The 26,172-nt window shown below is 42.6% G+C and overlaps 1 protein-coding gene across 4 annotated transcripts in view; it reads right to left on the bottom strand.

The window, feature by feature from the left end:
- LOC132382002 (endothelin-converting enzyme 1-like) overlaps nt 1-26,172 on the bottom strand; it is a 314,075-nt gene that overhangs the window by 97,136 nt on the left and 190,767 nt on the right. For 3 of the 4 annotated variants that reach the window (XM_059951778.1, XM_059951780.1, XM_059951777.1), the window contains exon 2: nt 10,326-10,412. In XM_059951778.1, the coding sequence (XP_059807761.1) occupies nt 10,326-10,412 (87 nt within the window). Of the gene's footprint in view, nt 1-10,325; nt 10,891-26,172 lie in introns of those variants that run through there. The other variant, XM_059951776.1, reaches the window with a different exon arrangement.

The following is a 26,172-nucleotide window of genomic DNA, read 5'->3' on the forward strand; positions in this document are numbered from 1 at the left end:
TTGGATCTCCTGTTAGGGAATACAATAGGTCAGCTGACAGATGTATGTGTTGGGGAGCACTTCGGGTCCAGTGATCACAATAGCATTAGCTTCAATATAATTATGGAGAAGGACAGGACAGGACAGGACCTAGAGTTGAGATTTTTGATTGGAGAAAGGCTAACTTTGAGGAGATGCGAAGGGATTTAGAGAGAGTGGATTGGGTCAAGTTGTTTTATGGGAAGGATGTAATAGAGAAATGGAGGTCATTTAAGGGTGAAATTATGAGGGTACAGAATCTTTATGTTCCTGTTGGGTTGAAAGGAAAGGTTAAAGGTTTGAAAGCACCATGGTTTTCAAGGGATATTAGAAACTTGGTTTGGAAAAAGAGGGATGTCTACAATAGATATAGGCAGCATGGAGTAAAGGAATTGCTCGAGGAATATAAAGAATGTAAAAGGAATCTTAAGAAAGAGATTAGAAAAGCGAAAAGAAGATACGAGGTTGGTTTGGCAAATAAGATGAAAGTAAATCCAAAAGGTTTCTACAGTTATATTAAAAGCAAGAGGATAGTGAGGGATAAAATTGGCCCCTTAGAGAATCAGAGTGGTCAGCTATGTGTGGAGCTGAGGGAGATGGGAAAGATTTTGAACGATTTCTTCTCTTCGGTATTCACTAAGGAGAAGGATATTGAATTGTGTAAGGTGTGGGAATCAAGTAAGGAAGTTATGGAACCTATGACAATTAAAGAGGTGGAAGTACTGGTGCTTTTAAGAAATTTAAAAGTGGATAAATCTCCAGGTCCTGACAGGATATTCCCCAGGACCTTGAGGGAAGTTTGTGTAGAAATAGCAGGAGCTCTGACTGAGATCTTTAAGCTGTCATTAGAAATGGGGATTGTGCCGGAGGATTGGCGTATTGCTCATGTGGTTCCATTGTTTAAAAAGGGTTCTAGAATTAAGCCTAGCAATTATAGACCTGTCAGTTTGACATCATTGGTGGGTAAATTAATGGAAAGTATTCTTAGAGATAGTATTAATAATTATCTGGATAGACAGGATCTGATTAGGAGTAGCCAGCATGGATTTGTGCGTGGAAGGTCATGTTTGACAAACCTTATTGAATTTTTATAAGATGTTATGAGGAATGTTGACGAGGGTAAGGCAGTGGATGTAGTCTATATGGACTTCAGCAAAGCCTTTGACTAAGTTCCACATGGAAAGTTAGTTAAGAAGGTTCAGTCGTTAGGTATTAATGCTGGAGTAATAAAATGGATTCAACAGTGGCTGGATGGGAGATGCCAGAGAGCAGTGGTGGATAATTGTTTAACGGGATGGAGGCCAGTGACTAGCAGGGTGCCTCAGGGATCTGTTTTGGGCCCAATGTTGTTTGTAATATACATAAATGATCTGGATGATGGGGTGGTAAATTGGATTAGTAAGTATGCCGATGATACTAAGGTAGGAGGTGTTGTGGATAATGAGGTGGGTTTTCAAAGCTTGCAGGGAGATTTATGCCGGTTAGAAGAATGGGCTGAACGTTGGCAGATGGAGTTTAATGCTGAGAAGTGTGAGGTACTACATTTTGGCAGGAATAATCCAAATAGAACATACAGGGTAAATGGTAGGGCATTAAGGAATGCAGAAGAACAGAGAGATCTAGGAATAACAATGCATAGTTCCCTGAAGGTGGAGTCTCATGTAGATAGGGTGGTGAAGAAGGCTTTTGGAACGCTGGCCTTTATAAATCAAAGCATTGAGTACAGAAGTTGGAATGTAATGGTAAAATTGTACAAGGCATTGGTAAGGCCAAATTTAGAATATTGTGTGCAGTTCTGGTCACCGAATTATAGGAAAGATATCAATAAATTAGAGAGAGTGCAGAGACGATTTACGAGGATGTTACCTGGGTTTCAGCACTTAAGTTACAGAGAAAGGTTGAACAAGTTAGGTCTCTATTCATTGGAGCGTAGAAGGTTGAGGGGGGATTTGATTGAGGTATTTAAAATTTTGAGAGGGATAGATCGAGTTGACGTGAATAGGCTGTTTCCATTGAGAGTAGGGGAGATTCAAACAAGAGGACATGATTTGAGAGTTAGGGGGCAGAAGTTTAAGGGATACACGAGGGGGTATTTCTTTACTCAGAGAGTGATAGCTGTGTGGAATGAGCTTCCTGTAGAAGTAGTAGAGGCCAGTTCAGTTGTGTCATTTAAGGTAAAATTGGATAGGTATATGGACAGGAAAGGAGTGGAGGGTTATGGGCTGAGTGCGGGTAGGTGGGATTAGGTGAGATTAAGAGTTCGGCACGGACTAGGAGGGCCGAGATATCCTGTTTCCGTGCTGTAATTGTTATATGGTTATAAGAACAGAGGAATCTTGGCATCAACACACCCATAGATCTCCCGAAGTTGTCACAGGTGATAGGAATGTTAAGAATGCATATTGTGTTTTGGCTTTTATTAGTCAGGGGATTGGATTTCACAAAGGATACTACAGCTCTATAAAGCATTGGTTAGACCACACTTTGTTTCCAGTTCTGGTCATCTCATAATAGGAAGGATGTGGAAGCTTTAGAGAGGGTGCAGAGGAGATTTACTGGGTTGCTGCCTGGATTAGAGAGCATGACGTATGAAAGTAGATTGAATGAGCTCAGGCTTTTCACTTTGGAAAAAGAGGATGGGAGGTGATTTGACAAAGGTGTACAAGATGACAAGTGGCATTGATTGAGAGGGTAGCCAAAATTTTTTTTTCGCAGATAGAATGGGTAATATGGGGGAGGGGCAGAAGTTTAATGTGATAGGTGGAAAGCATGGGGGATTGGAGATGTCAGAGGTAAGTTTCCTTTTACACAGACTGGTAAGGAAATGAAACACAATGCCAGAGGTAGTAGTAGAGGCAGACACATCAGGGATACCTAAGAAAACCTTAAGATAGGCATATGGATGATAGAAAAATGGAGGGTTATACAGGAGGGAAGGATTAGATTAATCTAAAAGTAGATTAAATGGTTGGCACAACATCATGGGCTGAAGGGTCTGAATTGTTCCATGTTCCATGCTCTGTTAAAATGTTAGATACACCCAGCAGCTTTTCAGCATCAATGGGGAGAAAAATAGAGTCAACATTTCAGGTGTGTTCAAGTTGCGGAGAGAAAATTTTATTTATATTTTTTATTCAAAAGTAATATGCAGTAATTCAATATTAACAGAATAAAATTAAGATAGATAACTTAAGAAATTACAGTGTCACAGTTGCATTACAAGTGTGCAGATATACAAATATTTAAATATTAGAAGAGAAGTAAGAAAGAAAAAATTACCTCAAACAGTCTAACAGGAGGGGTCATCACTTCCCTGGCTATAGGCTGATTCATTATAGAGTCTAATGGCCGAGGGTAAGAATGATGGTTAAATAAATCAAAAAACTTGCTAACTGCAGAAAAAGAGTGAAACGGGATTATTTTCTCAACTTGGAGATTGTGAAGATCAGAGAATGGGCTGCACCAGGATATTAATTACATCTACAAGGAATTCATAAACAAGCATGGCTCTCAAAACAAATGAAGTATTAAGGAAGTAGGGAGAATTAAAAGCCTTACTGTGGGAGCCAGTACATCTGTGGTAAAGTCTGGTTGGTTATGTGATACCCCTACATCAAGAACAGTCCAAGCTGAGAAAAATGCAATGAAGCAGAAAACCAATAGTTCTGGTGGGTCTTGGCCCAAATCGTCAACTGTTTATTTATTTCCACAGATACTGCTTGACCAGCTGAGTTCCTCCAGCACTTTGAGTGTGTGGTTCTGGAGATTATTATTCACGCAAGATCAAAGGAAAAACAATCGTACTGATGTTTGGATTCTGAGAAAACACGAAGAACCTAGAGGTAAAGAGACCGTGCCATATTTATGGAGAGGTGACCCTTTGGGTTCCATGAACAGACTGACTTCCATTTTTGTTGAGAATTGGTTTGTCATACTGTGTGCAGTCTACACAATAAATATGCTGTATCTAAAATCAACATTCATGAGTCACAAGTGACTTCTTGTAGCTGTAGACTAGGCTCTTCAGTTAAAGCAAAAGTAATTAAACAAATGATATAAATAATTGGCAGAATCTTGCAATACATATGAATAAAGAGAGTATACGCAGGGTCACCAGCTTAATTCTGGGAATGGAGGGATAACTCCATGAAGAAAGATCAAACGCATTAGGCCACAGTCACTGGAATTCAGGAGAATGAGGGATCAACTTAATGAAACACATAACTCCAACAGGTTTTGACAGGATCAATGCAGGGGTGGCACTGTCCTGGTTGGGTGTCTAGAACCAGGGGTCACAGTCTCAACACAAGGACTAAGCAGCTTTTCACCTAGAGGACAACAAATTCTCTGGAACTCTGTACTCAGGGGAGCCATGGTGAATATATTAAAGACTGTTTGATAGCTTTTTGGCTGCTTGGGAAATCAAGGGACATGGGATTAGTGCAGGAAGTAGAAGATCAGCCAGGAGCTTACCAAATGACAGAGCAGGCAGATAGTGCTGAATGCCATTCACTCCTTATATTCTTAAGCAATAATCAAGTTCCATAACTTTATAGCCTTCCAGTTTGATGAAGGGTCTCGGACCAAAATGTTTACTGTTTACTCTTTTCCATAGATGCTACCTGGCCTGCTGAGTTCTTCCAGCATTTTGTGTGTTGCTTGGATTTCCAGCATCTGTAGATTTTCATGTGTTTGCGAGCCTTCTAATTTAATTGTTTCTAATCACTTTATAATAATGGTTGCCTATTTGTCAATACCCACAATCCTACAAATCCCATGTTGCACTCACATTTGCCTTCCACAATTTAAAGTGTTTAAACTCTTCTACATTTTCTCTCAGTCTGATTTCTAATTTTTCTCTCTTTTAAAAAAAAAGACAAGCATTGTTCATACCACACAAAAAAAAAATGGAGGAACTCAGCAAGTCAGACAGCATCTATAGAGGGGAACAAACAGTTGATGTTTCAGGCAGAGACCCTTCATCAGGACTGGAAAGGTAGGGGGAAGAAGCCGGAATCAGAAGATGGGGGAGGGGAAGGAGTGCAAGCTTGCAAGTGATAGGTGAAGCCCGGTGAGGGGGAAAAGTAGGTGGGTGGGCAAGATGTGTTGCTCATCTAACCTGAGTGTGGCCTCATCATGGCAGTTGTGAAGGCCTTGGACTGATGTATCAGAATAAATCTGAGGGCTTTAATTGAATCACTTGATGTTACTTGGAGAAATAATAGAAGCTGGAATCCTGCCCCTCGCAGTGGTCATGTGAAGTGGCAGTCTTGTTCCAGGCACTGAGGCTCACTTACACCGAGACACCAATTTATGGAAACTGGCCTAAAAGTCTAGATGGGGGTAACAAGATGAATTCTGCCTTCTAACACAGTGTGCAGTTATGATCTGGAATTCATTGCCTGAAATGGAACTGGAATTAGAGTCAATAATAATTTTCTCAGGAGGGATGGGTGATTACTTAAAAAGGAAACATTTAGAGGAAAGGGCAGGGAGGTTGGAATAAGCAGACAGTTTTTGAAGGTGGATTAAATGGCCTTACTCCAAGGTGCAGAATGCCAGGGCTCGAAAGGCACCCCTGCCAGAAGTGTATTCAATTTTAAATTCACAATTTTTGAGATTTTTTTAAGAATTAAAAAAAATATATACTTTAAAAAGGGACTGTCATCAGACTCCAAGGCACCTTGGAGTAAACTTCTTCTCCTTCATATATATTCCTGCATCAGGCGGACAAACACAATATGCAGAGACACTTTAGCAGATCCTTACTTTGATTAATGAACAAGGAATAACTCAGAAGTAATCCTTTTCTTAATCTAAAGTGAAAACACAACCACTTCACTCAGCTTCTCTGTTGAGAACAGCTTCAGAGTGAATGTTCTTTAGAAAATGGTTGAAAATTCAGAGGTCAGAAGGTAAATTTTGTATTTGTCATTTAAAGCCTCACTTGTTTTTTTTAAAATATAACTTGAAAATATTGGGATTAAGTTTTGGCTTGGCATTTACTGAGAAAGAAAACAGAAGGGTTAGAAGCCAAACTTCAGCTTGGAGAATTGGTTGGCTCAGTCGCCTGCTTATTGATGAGCTCAGTTGATAGAACACTGATATCCTAGTCTCTTAGCAGACTAGGACACTGTGTCTGGAGCCAATGCATAAACAGTGGGAAGTTTCTGTGACCGATATTCAAAACCGCTCTGTGAGGTGCCCTTTCTGTAGCAAAGGCAAATTCTGCACTCACTTCCCATTTGGTTACTGTCTTTAATCATCCCACTGGGATGCGTTAGTGTCAAGATTTGGCAGCGTAGTGGTTAGTACTGCTTTGCAGTGCCGGTGACCCGCAGATCAGTTCCGTCAGAGTCTGTGCATTCGCCCTGTGACTGCGTGGTTTCCTCTGGTGCTCTGGATTCCTCCCACAGTCCAAAGATGTACTGCTTGTTTGGTTAATTGGTCATTGTAAATTGTGCTGCGATTGGGCCAAGTTTAATATTGGGCTGGTGTGGTATACTATGTCCGGTGCTCCCGGTGTGGCCTTTTATATGTTGGTGAGACCTAACGCAGACTGGGAGACCATTTCGCTGAACATCTACGCTCTCTCCACCACAGAAAGCAGGATCTCCCAGTGGCCACACATTTTAATTCCACATCCCAGTCCCATTCTGATATGTCTATCCATGGCCTCCTCTACTGTCAAGATGAAGCCACACTCAGGCTGGAGGAACAACACCTTATATACTGGCTGGGTAGCCTCTAACCTGATGGCATGAAAATTGACTTCTCTAACTTCTGCTAATGCCCCTCCTCCCCTTCTTACCCCATCCCTGACATATTTAGTTGTTTGTTTTTTTTCTCTCTCTCTCTCTGCCCATCACTCTGCCTGTTCTCCATCTCCCTCTGGTGCTCCCCTCCCCCTTTTTTTCTCCCTAGGCCTCCCGTCCCATGATCCTTTCTCTTCTCCAGCTCTGTATCACTTTTGCCAATCACCTTTTAGCTTCATTCCACCCCCTCCGGTCTTCTATCATTTTGCATTTCCCCCTCCTACTTTCAAATCTCTTAGTATCTTTCCTTTCAGTTAGTCCTGACGAAGGGTCTCGGCCTGAAACGTCGACAGTGCTTCTCCCTATAAATGCTGCCTGGCCTGCTATGTTCCACCAGCATTTTGTGTGTGTTGTTTAATATTGGGCAACTGCTGGGTGGCGCAGCTCAAAAATGATTAGTAACTTGAGGGTTATGAATGAAACCCCACCTCTGGTGTAAAAATTAAGAGAATAATAACCAGCACAGCTGGCAGGATTAAGCATTAATTGAAGGTGCTTTGTGTTATTATGCTTAGTTTACAGAACATTTGAACATCAGATGTTCACCATGTTCTTATCATGCACACCCAATGAACTCTATGACCTTGAGAGGATCCCATGACAAAAGTGATGCTGTTAATACCTATACAACACTTTTCCAAGTCCTCAGGATCTCCCAGAGTGTTTACTAGCCAATGAAGTGCTTTAAATTTTACGAAAGCCATTTGGGAGCTGTAAAAACGTGCAGCTAGATTTACAAAGAACAGTGTGGGGCAATAGGCAGCCAATTCAGATGTTGAATGGCTTGGTTTTGGCCGCATGAATCTGGAAAGTATTCTCATTTTTGGGGTTGGATGAAATTATGTTGATTTTCTCATTGAATCAGTCCAGACTGGAAATCCCAGTTGTGAATAACTCCTTCATGTTTGATGCATTGCATAAGGAGGCCTGTTTGCCTGCATCCAGAGCAATTTTGGATTGTCCAGGGGTCTTTGAGTACTCCCAGGTTGCCTAGGTGGAGATTGTTGGGCTTTTTAATTTGACAGTGATTTACTAGTGTCCAACCTTCCAATGAGGCAACCCCTCACAATGCACTTAACCTCCAAATAATCTTCTGCTGCTGGTCATGCCTAGCAAAACCATGGCAGTGCCAACTCTTCAACTCTTCAGTGTGTAACTCTTCAAAAGCTCCAATATCTGAGCATCTCTAATCTCTAGTAATTGTCTCTACTCTTTCAGATTAGGGCACATGATACACGATGGGGTATGGACAATGGATGAAGAGTGACACCTGATGAATCGGCTTTGTTAGAACTCTGCTGAAGTCGACCCTGTCACCAGTGCTCCGTGCAAAATCTGCTTGTGTGTGAATAAAGGTGAGGTGAATTTCTAGACCACACACTTTTGGGTGCTGGGTGAGAGATGGACCTTGGCTTTGGTGAACCCCTATTCCTTTTCAAATAGTACCTCAGGTTACTTTCCAATCACAGGGGCATCCTGAGCATTCTCTGTGTGTAGCGGTTCAAGAAAGGAGCTCACTGCTTCACTACTTCTCAGCTCTTGTGACCTATGTTCACTCCTGACCTCCATTGCTGTCTGTGTGGAATTTGTAAATTCTCCGTGAATGTGTGGGTTTCAGTCAGGTGCTTCTAGTTTCCTCCCAGATTCCAAATCTAGGCAGTCTGGGAGATATATCAATAAATCAATTCTAGTGAGTAGGAGAGGGTGGAATCGGTAGGGGTGGGGTGGGACTGATTTCATAGCAACTCTGAGATGAGGGTTTGATTGTTGACACAGAAACAGTGAGATTAAGGGCCTGTTTCTGTCCTGTACAAATCCACCACCCTCCTCATGTATTAGCCATTTCCATCCTGGGGTAAAGGCACGGGATGTCCACTCTATGCCTCTAAACTGATAAGCTGATCAATTTGCCTCTCATCTTCCTTCACTTCAAAGAGAAAAGCCCTGGCTTCCACAACCTTTCCTCAGAAGATGTGATCTGTAATCCAGGCAGCATCCTGGTAAAAATCCTCTGCACTGTCTCCAAAATTTCCACGTCCTTCTTGTGAGGTGATGGAAATGGAACACAATACTCCAAGAGTACCAGGGTTTTATAGAGTTGCAACAATACCTTGTGGCTCTCTGACTAACAAAAACCAGCACACCTTGTGTCTTTTTAAACTGTCACTCGGACTTATCACGTGTACATCGAAACAGAGTGAAATATGTTGCTTGTGTTAAGAACCAACTCAACCCAAGGATGTGCTGGGGCAGCCCAGAAGCGTTGCCACACATCCTGGCATCAACACAGCAGATCCACAACACCAGAACAACACAAGCAATAGCAACAACAAAAACAGAAACAAGTCAACAGCAGCCGAACAAGCCCCTTTCCTCCTTTGCATGCACCCACACAGACAGGGCTCTGCTTTTCCTAGTGTAGACTCCTCACTCAACTTTGAGGAATCGATAGACCCTCTGACACCTCTGTTCCTCCACACTGCAAATAATCCTGCCATTATCACTTCACACTTTCCTGGATTGAACTCTATCTGCCACTTCTCTGCCCAGCTTTCCAACCTATCAGTGTTCCATTGTAACCCACGGCAACCTTCTAAACTATCCACAACACCACCAACCTCTCTGTCATCTACAAACGTATTAACCCACCCTTCCACTTACTCACCCAAGTAATTGATAAGTAACATCGAACTGGGGGTCAAGAACAGGTCTCAATGTAACACCACTGATCACCACCTTCTATGCAGATTAGACTCCATTTACCACTCTCTGCCTTCTCATCTAATTTAACATCTAAGGTAAGTGTCATTACACTTCTGGCACGAACACAGAGTGCCCACAACTCGTTAACCCCATCTGCACATCTTTGGAATTTGGGAGGAAACTGGAGTACTCAAAAGGAGAGCCACACTGTTTAGGTGAGAATGTACAAAATTCATTACAGACAGTGGCGGAGAAGGCAAGGGAATGGGGTTAAAAGTCATCAACCATAATGGCCCATTTCAGCTCCTCTGCCTTATGGTCTTATGGAGTTTTATAAGGCTTCAGGAAGCTGTGCAAGAGCTTCGTGAAGGATCAAGTAGCTAGGGTTGCTCATGATGACAGGTAGCTTTTACTGTAATGCTGATGTGCTCCGAGGGTGTACAGATTTCCCAGATGAGATGAGGGTGGATAAAGAGGAGAAGGGTGGAAAAAAAAATCACTGATAAATGCAAGGTAAGGCAAAGGAAAAAGTTAAGGAAAAGTAAATAAAACAAACTATTAAAATGTCAATGAAAAGAAGAAGATTCCAAGGTGAAAAATCAGTCAAGGTAAATCAAGACTTACTAGATTTCATAGCTTAGTTTAAAGTTACATTTTCTAAACTTAGCAGTCAGTGTTACGCACTGAAAGGAACTCAGTGCTTGGGAGGAACAGGGAATTTTTAAATACTGTGGGTATAAAAGGTAAAACTTCATGTTGCCGTTTACAAAGGTTAAACAGACATCCTACCTGTCTGGTCACTGGATAAATTTCATCTTCAGCCATGGAGCTGATCAGGTCATCCTCGTCGAAGGTGGCCCGCCTGTAGGTTGACATCTGTAGAGCCAAAGAGTAAATGGATTTTCTGAGTGCTTCCATCATTCTCAGCCAGACTCCAAGGGTCTAACATATGATATAGCATCAGGTCAGGTGAAAGCTACAATAACCCATCAAGGTTAAACCCATCGGGTCTGCACTACAGGTAGCATGTCAAACCACCCGTGAACACACCAAAGTCTTTCAGATGTAAACACTGATCAGATTAGCTCCCAGAACAAAGTGCCAAACTCCTTTCTCCTTTGTATGGCAACTTGTTTTTCTCTGTGGCAACAAGATCGACTGAAGCACCTCTTGGAGCCAGAAACTAGAATATTTCAAATTGCTTGCATAGTGCGTCACAACTTCCTTGTTCTTATGAGTTTCCACATAGGTATCTGTGGACAGTCAAAGCAAATATGCTGTATAGAAACAAACAACTGTACTTGTTTGTCAAAAATCTTTTGTTACTTCTCAAATTTGAAATTTCTTTTGTTAAACCAGCAGTATTTCAGAGGGAGGAGCTTGTTAAGACATTCCTGTGGAGCTCCGTAGTCAGAATCCTTCCAATTATCTGCTGTCAGATCTGACTTTCACCAATAAACTCCCCAGGTGAAACGAAGGCACTGGCTTAACCCTTTCAGTAACTGACTTCAGCTCTCAGCAGGGTCTTGCGAAAGGGCTGTTAACATTACAACCAACCTCACATGCATGTGGAGTTGATTCCCAACCGGTTTTACAATAAATATGCCCAACCCATGATCTTATGCCATTTGGACACTCTGGGGCAACAAGAGCTTCTGGTATGCAGATCTAGGTGTGCTTTTTGTTCTAAGGTTTAAGGCAATTTTCAGATCAATTACACAATTAAAAATAATTAAACAGCACAGTATAATGTTAAAACAAAAAACAGAATACTCTCAGAACCTGCAGGTCAAATAGCTTCTGTGGAGACAAAAGGTGAAGGTCTATGTTTCTGGTCAAGGCCTGCATCAGGACTGAGGGGGGAACTGGAAGGACTGGCGTGGTACAGCAGTATATGGGGAAGTGGGAGCGAGGCTGGTTGGTGATGGGCAGAACCAGGTGAGGAGGGTTTGATGGGCAGATGGAACTAGGTGGAAGAGGGTGAGATAAATGAATAAATGGAGAAGAAAACTAGATGAACAGGTGTGGTGAACTACATATACCTGTCTGAACACGCCGCCCCCCCCCCCCACTGACTGCTCCTGTGGCTCCTCCCACAGACCCCTGTATAAAGGCGATTGGAGGCACTGCTCCTCCCTCAGTCTCCAGGATGTTGTGTAATGGTCTCTTGCTGCTGATAGTGCTTTCTCTTCCAGCTAATAAAAGCCTATCTCTCGCCTCACATCTCCAAGAGTTATTGATCGTGCATCAACAGGTGAGTGCATATGAAAGAGAAGGTGGTGGGTGTGGGTAAAGCATTACAGGGCAATCTAATCTACATAAAATTGTGTTGGAAGTTACCCAAGTGGATAATAATATGTTGTTCTTCCAATTTGTATTTAGCCTCTCCATGGAAATGTAGAAGATAGAGGACGGATAGATCAACATGGGATGGGACAGTAAAGTTAAAATAATTTAAGAAAGTTTGGGATAGCCACTGCTGACATAGCAAAGGTACTTCACAGAATGGTGACTTAGTCTGCATGTGATTTTACCAATTTAGAGGAGACCGACCTGTGAGCACTAAATGCAGTAGACCAGGTTGGAAGAGGCGCAGGTGAACTAGGAAGATGAGGCGCTGGATGCCTTAAAAGTTAATGAAGGTAGATAAATCCCCAGGGCCTGATCAGGTCTATCTCAACAGATGATTCTGTGGACGCAGGAAAGAATCATGGATGGTAGTTTGCCTCCCATGTGCCAGGGTACGGGATGTTTCTGATTGCGTCCATGATATCTTGAAATAGGAAGGAGAACAGCCACAGGTCGTGGTACATATTGGTACCAATGACATAGGTAGGAAAAGGGAGGTGGTCCTGGAAACAGACTACAGGGAGTTAGGAAGGAAGTTGAGATGCAGGACCACAAAAGTTGTAATCTCGCGATTATTGCCTATGCCACGTGACAGTGAGTATAGGAATGGAATGAGATGTAGGATAAATGTGTGGCTGAAGGATTGGAGCAGGGAACAGGGATTCAGATTTCTGGATCATTGGGATCTCTTTTGGGGCAGGTGTGACCTGTACAAAAAAGACGGGTTGCACTTGAATCCTAGGGGGACCAATATCCTGGTGGGGAGGTTTGCTAAGGCCATTGGGGAGAGTTTAAAATAGAATTGCTGGGGGTAGGAAGAGATGGAGGAAAGGATGGTTGGCTTACAAATAGAGAAAGCTTGGAGACAGTGCAAGAGGGAAGATAGGCAGTTGACAGAGAAGGAACGCGCTCAGACCGATGGTTTGAGAGGTGCCTTTTTTTACTGCAAGTAGTATTATGAACAAAGCGGATGAGTTTAGAGCGTGGATCAGCATTTGGAGCTTTGATGTTGTGGCCATTATAGAGACTTAGATGGTGCAGGGGCAGGAATAGCTAATTCAAGCGCTAGGCTTTAGATGTTTCAGAAAGGACAGGAAGGGAGGCAAAAGAGGTGGGGCCATAGCACTGTTGATCAGAGATAGTGTCACAGCTGCAGAAAAGGAGGAAGTCATGGACAGGTGGAAGTTAGGAATAGGAAGGGGCCAATAACACTACGGAGTGTTGTTTATAGACCACCCAATAGTAACAGGGATATCGAGGAACAGATAGGGAGATCGATTCTAAAAAGGTGTAACAGTAATCGGGTTGTTGTGTGGGAGATTTTAATTTATCAAATATTCATTGGTATCTCCCTAGAGTGAGGAGTTTAGATGGGGTGGAGTTTGTTAGGTGTGTTCAGGAAGGTTTCTTGACACAATATGTAGATAAGCCTACAAGAAGAGAGGCTGTACTTGATCTGGTATTGGGAAATGAACCTGGTCACGTGTCAGGTCTCTCAATGGGAGAGCATTTTGGAGATAGTGATCATAATTCTATCTCCTTTACCATTGCATTGGAGATGGATAGGAACAGGCAAGTTAAGGAAACGTTTAATTGGAGTTAGGGAAAATATGAGGCTATCAGGCAGGAACATGGAAGCATAAATTGGAAACACATGTTGTCAGTGAAATGTGGCAAATATTCAGGGGATATTTGAGTGGGGTTCTGCATAGGTATGTTGCGATGAGACAGGGAAAGGATGGTAGGGTACAGGAACCGTGGTGTACAAAGGCTGTTGTAAATCTAGTCAAGAAGAAGAGTTTATGAAAGGTTCAAAAAACAAGGTTATGATAGAGATCTAGAAGATTATAAGGCTAGCAGGAAGGAGCTTAAGAATGAAATTAGGAGAGCCAGAAGGGGCCATGAGAAGGCCTTGGCGGACAGGATTAAGGAAAACCCCAAGGCATTCTACAAATATGTGACAATCAAGAGGATAAGATGTGAGAGAATAGAACCAATTAAGTCTGACAGTGGAAAAGTGTGTATGGAACCAGAGAAAATAGCAGAGGTACTTAATGAATACTTTGCTTCAGTATTCACTACGGAAAAGGATTTTGGCAATTGTAGGGATGACTTGCAACTGACTGAAAAGCTTGAGCATAATAGATATTAAGGAAGAGGATGTACTGGAGCTTTTGGAAAGCATCAAGTTGGATAAATCATCGAGACTGGACAGAATGTACCCCAGGCTACTGTGGGAAGTGAAGGAGGAGATTGCTGAGCCTCTGGCGATGACCTTCACATCATCAATGAGGATGGATGATAGGAAATGTCACGCCACTGTTTAAAAAAGTTTGTAGGCAAAAGATGGGCAATTATAGGCCAGTTAGCTTAACATCTGTAGTTGGGAAAATGCTTGAAGCTGTCATTAAAGAAGAAATAGCAAAACATTTAGAAAGGAGAGGTTCCTTTAGACAGATGCAGCATGGATTCAGAAAGGACAGATCCTGTTTGACAAACTTACTGGAGTTCTTTGAGGACATAATGAGTGTAGTGGATAGAGGGGAACAGGTGGATGTCATAAACTTAGATTTCCAGAAGGCATTCAATAAGGTGCCGCACAAGAGACTTATAAATAAGATATGGATGCATGGAGTCGGAGGAAGTGTATCAGCATGGATAGTGGATTGGTTAACCAATATAAGGCAGAGAATTGGTATAAATGGGTGTTTTGCCAGTTGGCAGTCTGTGGTGAGTGGGGTGCCGCAGGGGTCAGTGCTGGGCCCGCAGCTGTTTACCTTTTACATTGATGATTTGGAAGAGGGGACTGAGTGTAGCGTAGCAAAATTTGCTGATGACACTAAACTGAGTGGAAAAGCAAATTGTACAGAAGATGTGGAGAGTCTGCAGAGGGATATAGATAAGTTGAGTGAGTGGGTCAAGGGATTGAATTGAAGAGCAGGGAGGTCATGCTGCAACTATACAGGCCGCACCTGGAGTACTGCATGCATTTCTGGTCTCCATACTTGAGGAAGGATATACTGGCTTTGGAGGCGGTGCAGAGGTGGTCCACCAGGTTGGTTCCAGAGATGAAGGGGTTAACCTATGCGGAGAGATCGAGTCACTTGGAATTCGGAAGAGTGAGAGGGGATCTTATAGAAACATACAAAATTTTGAAAGGGATAGATAAGGTAGAAGTAGGAAAGTTGTTTCCATTGGTAGGTGAAGCTAGATTCAGGGGAGAAGATTTAGGATGGAGATGAGGAGAAACTGTTTTTCCCAGAGAGTGGTGGATCTGTGGAATTCCCTGCCCAGAGAAGCAGTTGAGGCTTCTTCACTAAATATATTTAAGATGCAGTTAGATAGGTTTTTACATAGTAGGGGAATTAAGGGTTATGGGGAAAAGGCAGGTAGATGGAGCTGAGTTTACACACAGATCAGCCATGATATTGAATGGCAGGGCAGGCTCGATGGGCCAGATGGCCCACTCCTGCTCCTATTTCTTATGTTCTTATGGGGGAGATTCCAGAGGATTGGAGGGTTGTGGATGTTGTTCCCTTATTCAAGAAAGGGAGTGGAGATAGCCCATGAAATTATGGACCAGTGAGTCTTACTTCAGTGGTTGGTAAGTTGATGGAGAAGATCATGAGAAGCACGATTTATGAACATTTGGAAAGGCATAATATGATTAGGAATAGTCAGCATGGCTTTGTCAAGGGCAGGTCATGCCTTACTAGCCTGATTGAATTTTTTGAGGATGTGACTAAACACATTGATGAAGGTAGAGCAGTAAACGTAGTGTATATGGATTTCAGCAAGGCTTGCCCACATAAGGTGTAGATGGGTCCTATTCTGCATGGAGGTCAGTGACCAGTATGTGTGCCTCAGGGATCTGTCCTTGGACCCTTCCCTTTGTGATTTTTATAAATGACCTGGATGAGGAAGTGGAGAGATGGGTTACTGAATTTGCTGATGACACAAAGGTTAGGGGTGTTGTGTCTCTGCGGTTAAGAAGGCATACAGCGCATTGGCCTTCATCAACCATGGGATTGAGCTTAAGAGCCGAGAGGTAATGTTGCAGATATAAAGGACCCTGGTCAGACCCTACGTGGCGTACTGTGCTCAGTTCTGGTTGCCTCACTACAGGAAGGATGTGGCAATGATAGAAAGGGTGCAGAGGAGATTTACAAGGATGGTGCCTGGATTGGGAAGTATGCCTTATGAAAACAGGTTGAGTGAACTTGGCCTCTTTTCCTTGGAGCGACGGAGGATGAGAGGTGACCTGATATAGGTGTACAAGATAATGAGAGGCATTGATAATGTAGATAGTCAGAGGCAGTTTCCCAGGGCTGAAATGGCTAACGCGAGAGGGCATAGTTTTAAGGTATTTGGAAGTAGGTGTAGAGGAGATGTCAGGGACAAGGATCTTTTTTTTATTAACACAGGGAGTGGTGAGTGCGTGGAATGGGCTGCTGGCAGCAGTGCTGGAGGCGGAAACGATAGGGTCTGTTAACAGACTCCTGGATAGGTACATGGATCTTAAAAAAATAGAGGGCGATGGGTAAGCCTAGGTAGTTCTAAAATAAGGACATGTTCGGCACAGCTTTGTAGGCCGCAGGGCCTGTATTATGTTGTACGTTTTCTATGTTTCTAAGAACATTGTGGGAATCAGCTGCTGAAGGATGAAATGGACACACATGAGAAGTGGAAGAGGAAATATCTGACAGTGTTACAGGAAGAGGTGGGAAATTTGTAATGCAGGGACTTATCAGACTGAAATATTTTTCTCCTGGTGTTGTTTTTAAAGTCGACCATTTAGACAGGAATCTGCAATCATGTTCAACATGGTACATATGCACTTTGTTCTTTTGGTTGGATATGGTCCAAACAACCCCTAAACTAGCACAACCTTGATGAAGCACAAAGGTTAAATGGAGAGCAATTAACCTGAAGGAGTGTTTGCATGTAAAGGCTCTTATTCAAATCATGAAATGGTTGAGGCCATTCAGCTCAACTTCCCAATGAAATATCAAAGCACTACAGACTCTGGAAAAAAGAAAATAATGGAGAAAAATATCTGTTTAAGTATCGTGAGAGGAAAGAATTTCCAGCAGACAGAGGTCTTCAACGTAGAAATAGTTCCAGCATTTTCTGTCTTTATTTGAACTTTTCAGTTCGATCCAGCTGCTGACAGTTTTTCATAGACCTGTCCAGATATGTCTAATTCATTTCAGAAAGTTTTATTGAGTCTGATTCCATTTTTTCATTGCTACCTTCAGGGAAGAGGTACAAGAGACTGAGGATGCACAATTATCATTTTAGGAAACATTTCAGCAAGCACCTGGTGATGATCCAGTGATGTTGTTGAGTCATGCTGCCCTATAATTGAAGAACTGTTTTACATCTGTGACACTGTTTGACAGGACAGACCATCAGAAGTCATCTCAAGCAAAACATTAACTGCTTTGCTTTCCTATGATTGACAAACCACCCCCTCACACTAATATTATCGAAATGCAAAGTAACAGACATACTAAGCCAAAATTTATCTCCTCCAACATTCTCTAAGGCAAGTAAGAAACTGAAACCGATGTATAACTTTGTTTAATTGCACCAATATTTGCTCTGGATCTCATAGTTGCTACATACAGCTGAATATTTTTTATTAAGAGCAACACACACAAACTGCTGGAGGAACTCAGCAAGTCAGGCAGCATCTATGGAGGGGAATAAACTGTCAACATCTTGAGCTGACATCGTTCATTGGGATAGGAAAGAAAGTGTGCAGAAGCCAGGATAATGAGGGGGAGGGAAGGGAGTTCAAGTTGGCAGGTGATAAGTGCAACTAGGTAAGGGGAAGGATTGTGGGTGGGGAAGGAGGGTGGGTTGGGAACGGGGGGGGGGGCAGGAGATGAAATAAGTAGCTGGGAGGTGATATGTGGAAGACGTAAAGGACTGAAGATTGAGCAATAATGTGAGGACAGTGGATTATGGAAGAAAAGGAAGGGGAAGCAAATCCAAGGGATATGATGGGCAGGGTTAAGGAGGTAATTACTGGAAGTTAGAAAAATCTCCGTTCATGCCATCAGTTTGAAGGCTACCAAGGAAGAATATGAGGTACTGCTCCTCCAATCTGAGTTTGGTCTCATTATGGCCATGGCCAGACACGTCAGAATGGGAATGGGAGGTCGAATTAAAATGGTTGGCTACTGGGAGGCCCTGTCTTTTGCAATGGACAATGCAAAGGTGCTTAGACTCCAAATCTGCAATGGCTCTCACTGATGTGAGGAGCCTGCACTGGGAGCTCTAACTACACTAGATAACCTTGACAGACTTGCAGGTGATGTGTTGCCTTACCTGGAAGGAAACTAGTCCTGCTGCTTTTGAGAACATTCTTTACTATAACGCCTTTCAGCACCTCAGAGAAGTGTTTTTCTGCCAAAGCTATCCCAACCCATAAACTGCAGATGGGACAAAAGGTCACATTTTCTTGGATCCCTTTGCTGTCTTTTCTCTGACTGAATTATATTCTGGCGTGAAAAATCAAAAAAAAAACCCATATTTTCAGGTCACTTTACAATAACCTGAAAAATTAGAGATGGGAATATTGTGTGAGAGGCACAATTGATGCCTTTTTCTAATTGATTGTCTATTCGGAGCAGAGTGAGAACATTCATACCACCTTATGCTGAATTTGGCCATCACCAGGTCTTCTCAGGATATGGTAACTGTTTCTCTCAACAAAGATGCTGCCTAATGATGGTTTGCAATAGCTTTCTGTTTTCATATCAGATTTCCAGCATCTGCAGTTTTTTCCCCCGGAAAACCAAATCCTCCTGAAACAGTGACAAATTGGGGCTGTTTATTTTGAGCTGGCCAACTCCCTGGCAATCTTCCAACTCCCCAAGGTCAACCCTGTTCCACTCAAACCTACAATTGCACTAGACCCTCCCTCCACTGGAAACCAACCCAGTGCTCCAATACTCTCCCTACCCTTACTCCACCATACAAATTCACAACACCCATCAACACCCGAACACAGTTACTGACCCCAGCCATGGTTGATCACAGCACAAGGTCCTCTCCCCGTTTGTTTGCTCAACAAAATTTTGAGTGGGCCAACAGTCACTGGCCGCTCCAGTGCCCTGTTCCCAATGTTCTCTTGCTGGTATTGGCAACTGATGACTCTAGTGGGGTTCCAAGGTAACACCTATACGGAGCTTTAGAATGGAGACTAAATTGTTCTTAAGAGCAATAAAAGCAGCAGATGTTACAAATACTCAGCAGGTTAGGTAGCAGCCAAAGGGGAATTAACAGTTGTCATGTCAGATCTTGTCTTTGGAGAGACCTGAAACACAAAATCTTTTGTTTCTACAGATGCTGCCCGACCAGTGGAAAATAGCCAACATTTTCTATTTTTTATTTCAGATTGCTAGCATCTGCAATATTTTACTTGAGCTTTGCTATCTTTAGCTTTCTGCTAACCAAATGAATGGCTTAAGGATGTCATTCAGTCCTCAGACCTACTCTGGCTCCCAGCAGCACTGTTCAATCCACACTGATTTCCCTGCACTGTGCATTTTATTCACCTTTTTCTTTTGATTTAAAAAAATTGCTGCTTACCAAGACATACCAAGTTTATAAGATTATCAGAGATATAGGGTAGACAGTCTGAATCTTCCTCTTAGGGTAAGAATATCCAATACAGGAGGGAGTGCATTAAGGTGAGTGGGAAGACGTTTAAAGGAGACACGCAGGGAAAGTTACTTTCATGGACATACAGTGAACGGCAAGTTCTGGAATTGGTTGCCAGACAGAGTGGTAGAAAGAGATACGAAAGCATGTTTAGGATGGTTCCTAACAGACACATGGATATGCAGGAAATGGAGGGGTATGGATTGTAGGCAGGCAATCTACCAATGAAGCTGAGAAGCAGATTCTCAAGGACAGAAATAATACCCAGTGGTCCTCCAATCTCTTGGTAAAGGGGGACTGGCTGAATGTCTGTGGTTCTGCTCTACATTACTGCCAGATCAACTCAAGAGGGCCGCACATCACAATTCACACGGGTTGATTGTGCAGGATTCTGTGGTAGTGTCTGGAAAAGGAATATGTTGTCATATTGTTGAATGGTAATTTATGATCTCTGTGAGATGAGGACACTATAGAACTTGTCCAACTATAGCAAGCTTCAGAGTAATTCATAAAGATGTCTTCAGTGTACGGAAGGACGCTGATACTCTTGGAAAAACATTACGAGAAATGAAGCAACACACACAAAACATTGGAGGAACTCACCATGTCAGGCTGCAGCTATGAGAAAGAGTAAACAGACAATGTTTTGGGTCGAGACTCTTCTTCGGAACTGAGAGGAAAGGGGAAGGTGCCTGAATTAATGGCAGGGGTAGGGGAAAGAGGCAGCTGGAAGGTGACGGGTCAAACTAGGTGGGTGGGAAAGATCAAGGTGTGGAGCATAAATAATCTGATAGGAGAGGAGAGTGGACAATAGGAGAAAGGGAAGGAGAAGGGGACCCAGGTGAAAGATAAAGTGAATGGTCAGGTCAAAGTGGGAAATTGGGGGGGGGGAATTTTGTTCACAAGAAGGCAAAATCAATGTTCATACCATCAGGTTGGAGGGTAGTAGATGGAATACTAAAGATGAAGGCTGTGAAGTTATAAGCCATAATTTTTACACTTTCACGCACTAATGACAAACAACCTTTGATGGCTTGGTCTAAATCACTGTTGCCATGACGACATTGCTTTTTCAAAAAAAAATCTGAGAATGAAATAACTAACAACTTATAGGTAAAGTCATTTTGCTCCTCTATTCATTTAATATATAGTCAATATATTACCAAAATAGAAATGCAGCAAAAAAAAAGGCACTTGTAAACTCTACCTTTAAGTTTTGCCAGCAAAATGTAAAAGTTAAATTTTATATGCACATGCTGTACAATTACAAGTTTTGGGACAAGCCTGGCTGCATGCCTACTACTCATATTTAACTAATCTGAAATAAAATGTATTACATCTGGATTCATAAACAGCCACATCTGGTTAGTGGCTAATGTACCGAACATTGGTCCAGATGATCCAGAGGATCTTCCGGGAAATTAAAAGTCACAGGTGATGCTAATAAATTCAAAGTTTGTCAAAGTGCCTTTGAGGTGGGAATAACTAACCATTAATGATGCATTTTAAAAATCACTTTACTTTACTTTTATTGTCACCAAACAATTGATACTAGAGCGTACAATCATCACAGCAATATTTGATTCTGCGCTTCGTGCTCCCTGAAGTACAAATCAAAGTAAATATAATAAAAATTTAAATTATAAATCATAATTAGAATACAGAAAAGGGAAAGTAAGGTACTGCAAGTCAGGTCTGGATATTTGGAAGGTACGGCCCAGATCTGGGTCAGGATCTGTTCAGCAGTCTTACCACAGTTGGAAAGAAGCTGTTCCCAAATCTGGCCGTATGAATCTTCAAGCTTCTGAACCTTCTCCCAGAGGGAAGAGGGACAAAAAGTGTGTTGGCTGAGTGGGTCTTGTCCTAGCAGCACTGCTCCGACAGCGTGTGGAGTAAAGTAAGTCCAAGGATGGAAGGCAACACAAGTGAATCTGCAGATGCTGGAAATAAATAAAAACACAAGATGCTGGCAGAACTCAGCAGGCCAGACAGCATCTATGGGAGGAGGTAGTGATGACGTTTCGGGCCGAAACCCTTCATCAGGAGTGAAGTAACACGGGATGGTCGAGGAAGGATAAGAAGTGGGGGGAGGGATGAAGTAGAGAACTGGGAAGTGATAGGCTGAAGGGAAATGGGCTAGGGGGAAGGTGGAGAATTATGGGAAATAAAAGAGAAAGAAAGGTAGGGCTGGGAGGAGATTATAGTGAGGGGGGAAAGAGAGAGAAAGAGAACCAGACTAAAATTATAGATAGGAATGGGGTAAGCGGGGGGGGGGGGGGAGCAGGGGCATCAACAGAGGTCTGTGAGTTGAATGTTCATGCCGGCAGGTAGGAGGCTACCTAGGCGGGAGATAAGGTATTGCTCCATCAACCTGTGTGTGGCCTCATCTTGACGGTAGAGGAGGCCATGGACAGATATATCGGAGTGGGAGTGGTCTGTGGAATTGAAGTGTGTGGCCACAGGGAGATTCCGCCACTGCTGGAGGACTGAGCTCTGGTGTTCGGTGAAACGGTCTCCCAGTCTGCGGCAGGTCTCCCCAATGTATAAATGGCCACATAGGGAGCACTGGATACAGTATATCACCCCAGCTGACTCACAGGTGAAGTGGTGCCTCAGCTGAAAGGACTGTCTGGGGCCTGGGATGGTGGTGAGGGAAGAAGTGTGGGGGCAGGTGTAGCACTTCCGTTTGCAGAGATAAGTGCCTGGGGGGAGGTCGGTGGGGAGGGATGGGGGGGAGGGATGAATGGACAAGAGAGTCGCGTAGGGAGCGATCCCTGCAGAAAGCCGAGAGTGGGGGGGGGAGGGGAAGATGTGGTTGGTGGTGGGATCCCGTAGGAGGTGGTGGAAATTACGGAGGATTATAGGTTGGATCTGTAGGCTGGTAGGGTGATGGGGGGACTCTATCCCTGGTGGGCTGACGGGGGGGGGGGGGATGGGGTGAGGGCAGAGGTGCGTGAAATATAGGAGACGTGATAGAGGGCAGAGTTGATAGTGGACGAAGGGAAGCCCCTTTCTTTAAAAAAGGAAGACATCTCCTTTGTCCTAGAATGAAAGGCCTCATCCTGAGAGCAGGTATGGATATCAAGGATGGAAGATTGGTTTATGTGATGTGCTGGGCTATGTTCACAATCTTCTGCTTAACCCGATTGGAAAAGATAGGTTCTAATGTTTGGCAACTTAAAAACACTGCTGCATTTACCTCGCAAACATTTCAACGGGAGAGCTGAACAACACTAACGTTGCTTGCAAGCCGTCTTTTGATTGTCAAAGACCAACTTGCTCAACATCCATTTATCTTGGAAGAGTTTAAATGTAAATTAGCAAGGAGACCATGCTACAGTTACAGCCCAAGGGAGAGATTATGGACTAATGAGGAATTTGCAGCAGCTTTTGAAGGGATGAGACTGTCAGACAAAGGGAATTAGGAAGAGAATTCCATTTTAGACAAAGGCTGTGGTATTAGTTAAGGATTGGAGCTGAAGAGACGCACACCCAGGATGCAGGGCAGGAGACCTAGGGTGGGAGATCACATAAGAATGAATGGATAATGTAGATTCTGAGAGCTTCTTACATCCAGTATAACACGGCCTATATATAAGAGATGTCTTATTCAACCCAGGGAACTTGCCAAAATTTCCAGGTTTAAAAAAAACAAAAAGATACAAGGAAAAGAGAATAGAGTAATACTCAGACCAAAACAATGGATGACAGATAGATATAGCTAAACACTGGTTAGAACCAGGGGTTAGGATTGAAATCAAAGAGCTGGCAGCTCAGTAATTCTGACAAAGTATCTTTAATCTGAAAGGTTAACTTCATTTATCTCTTCACTGATGCGGATTGAAAATTTCAAGCATTTTCCATTAGTCCAGATGCCAGATTAGAAATTAGTTTGAATTTTGTTTAAAATGTTCTAATCTACATTAGAATAATACCCAGCACCAATTATCTGGAAAAATACCATTCTGAAGGCTGTTGGAATGCCTAATTCACACAACAAACATCTGGTGATGATCCAGTGACATTATTGAGTCACGCTGCCCTGTAATTGACAAACAGTTTTATACCTGTGACACTGCTCGACAGGACAGACCATCAGAAGTCATCTCATGCAAAACATTACCCGCTTTGCTTGCCCTTGACAACAAAACCCACCACTAATATTATCAAAGTGCAAAGTAAACAGACACGCCAAGCCAGTGGATAATTTGACAATTTTGGTCCTGCAGTTAGATAACTATCTCCTCCAACATTCTCTAATACAAGTTAAAAAAAAATTGTAGGAAACAAAGCAATTTACAACTCAGTTTAATTGCACCAATGCTTGCACTCCCAGGTTGCCTGAAGTAATGTCCAGAGAGTCAAGGAGAGTCTAGACCAGGGGTCGGCAACGCTTACCACTGAAAGAGCCAATATGGACCCATTTCCCACAGAAAAGAAAACACTGGGAGCCACAAAACCCGTTTGACATTTAAAATGAAATAACACTGCATACAACGATTTTTTTTGCCTTTATGCTATGTATAAACAAACTATAATGTGTTGCATTTATGAAATTGATGAACTCCTGCAGAGAAAACGAAATTACATTTCTGCATGCAACAAAAACATTTTGAACTCCGAAAAAAAGACGTTGGGTTGAAGGTTACTCCATAGGTAGCCTACCTTGGATCGAAGAATTAAAAGAAAGCGCGCACTGGCGGGTGTCAGGCATTGGCAGTGTTGATGTATATTAATAGCGATAAAAAACACGTTGTAGCAGTGTAGCGCTACACGCAGCGCTGAAATAAAGACACTGCAGTCAAAGGTAACTTTATTCGAACTAAACAGCCTTGATTTAAAGCCTCCCTCAACCCGTCCCCGTGGGCACGGATGCTCCAAAAGACACGTACTCACAAACCCCCGTAGGCTATCTCCCTTAGCCGGAACGGTGGCTAATTGTGAGCCGGTTTGGATGTGCCAGGAAATGGGTTGCCACAAGGTTTTTAGATTGTACAAGATCACCATAATCTTCAAATTTTGAATTACATTTCAAAAACTAACAAACTACGGGGAGCCACAGCACAGAGATCAAAGAGTCGCATGCGGCTCCGGAGCCGCGGGTTGCCGACCCTTGGTCTAGACTAACCTGAGGGCAGAGAAAGACTGGGTAAGACAAGATTCACAAAGCTTTTCACTCCAGAATGGTCTGATTGTACACTGCTACATGATTAGTGGTTCAAACAGAATCTTGACTTAAAGGAATTGACTAGAGATCCAACTGGAGGAAGCAACAGCTTTGACAAATGGATAGTAAGTTCTCTGCCTTAAAAATAAATGTTAGAACTTTATCACATTGCTACTTAAAGCTTCAAGGAGACTCAGTCATTCCAGTCCACAAGTTTCAATTTGCCTTCTTTCCCTCCATCTTTGTATTTCATATTTAACCTGCTGTTTTTATTTTGCGGCCCTTTGAGATACACTTTGATCAGCTTCTTTCATCCTTCTCTATTACCATTCACTCTCACCTGGAGGACAGACTCATAGCCCTGCACCTATTCCCCCAATCCTATTCCCATTTTCCAAAACCTCAAGCTTCTAACTTTTCCCAGTTCTGATGATGCATCATTGACCAGAAATGTTAACTCTCTTCTCCACAGATGCTTCCCGAGCTGTTGAATATCTGGAAGCACAACTGTAGCAAGCAGAGCCTCTGCATTTTCCAAATGAAATACATTTCCAGTTAAATACAAATTGGAACTTTGTGCTCAAGAGACGAATCGGGCTTACCAATATTGCTCCTAAGAGCAAGTTCTGAATAGTATGTTAAATATAGTACATTCAATTCCAAGCCTTACTACACACTTTCACTAATGTAAACATCCCCCTCTTTTACCACCAACTCAGTCATGCCAGCTAAACCTCAATACATCCAGTAGCGACCAGGTCTTCCTTAAAACCACACATTTTGGTACTACCTAATATTTTCTTTGTGCAGCCAAGCCCTTTCAAAAGACTGAAATCTAGAACTTAACTGATTTAGTACTTTGCAAGTGACAATGATAGGAACCAGGAGCCGTTCTGATTTGAAAGCACTGATGCAACACAGGGATCAAGTCAGCAGTTCAAAAAAGCAAAAATCCCAAAACATAGTTCACACTTCGTTCACTTCAATAATCTAAACTGCCGACTGTTTTTCAGCCGTATATACAGTATTCATGAGAAGATTTTTGTAGAAACAATGAGCTATGTTGACTCCTTCATCTGGCTCTTGTTCTGCTCATACTGCAGGCTGAATATTTATTTAATGTTGAGATCTTGCCATCACTAGTTATTCTTATTAATTGTAGGCTATAAAACAGGGGTGACTAGTTCTATCTATCCAGCAGACCCTGTCCATCTACACAGAACAACGAGCATTAAAATAAAATAAGCTCATTAAGAGCAGTTGATATAATAAATCTACATAGAACGCCAAGAAATTGTTTTCAAAGCTGTTCTTTAATGATATCAAGAAATGAGGTAGATTGTCCAGTGTTCTCTGGAAGAACACACTTTTTTTAACATGAGAAAAAGGAGTACACTATTCGTCCCTTACATATGCTCCACCATTCAAGAAAACCATGGCTGATCT

This window comes from Hypanus sabinus, chromosome 27, assembly GCF_030144855.1.
Source record: "Hypanus sabinus isolate sHypSab1 chromosome 27, sHypSab1.hap1, whole genome shotgun sequence".
In the NCBI taxonomy this organism is placed as follows: Eukaryota; Metazoa; Chordata; class Chondrichthyes; order Myliobatiformes; family Dasyatidae; genus Hypanus; species Hypanus sabinus.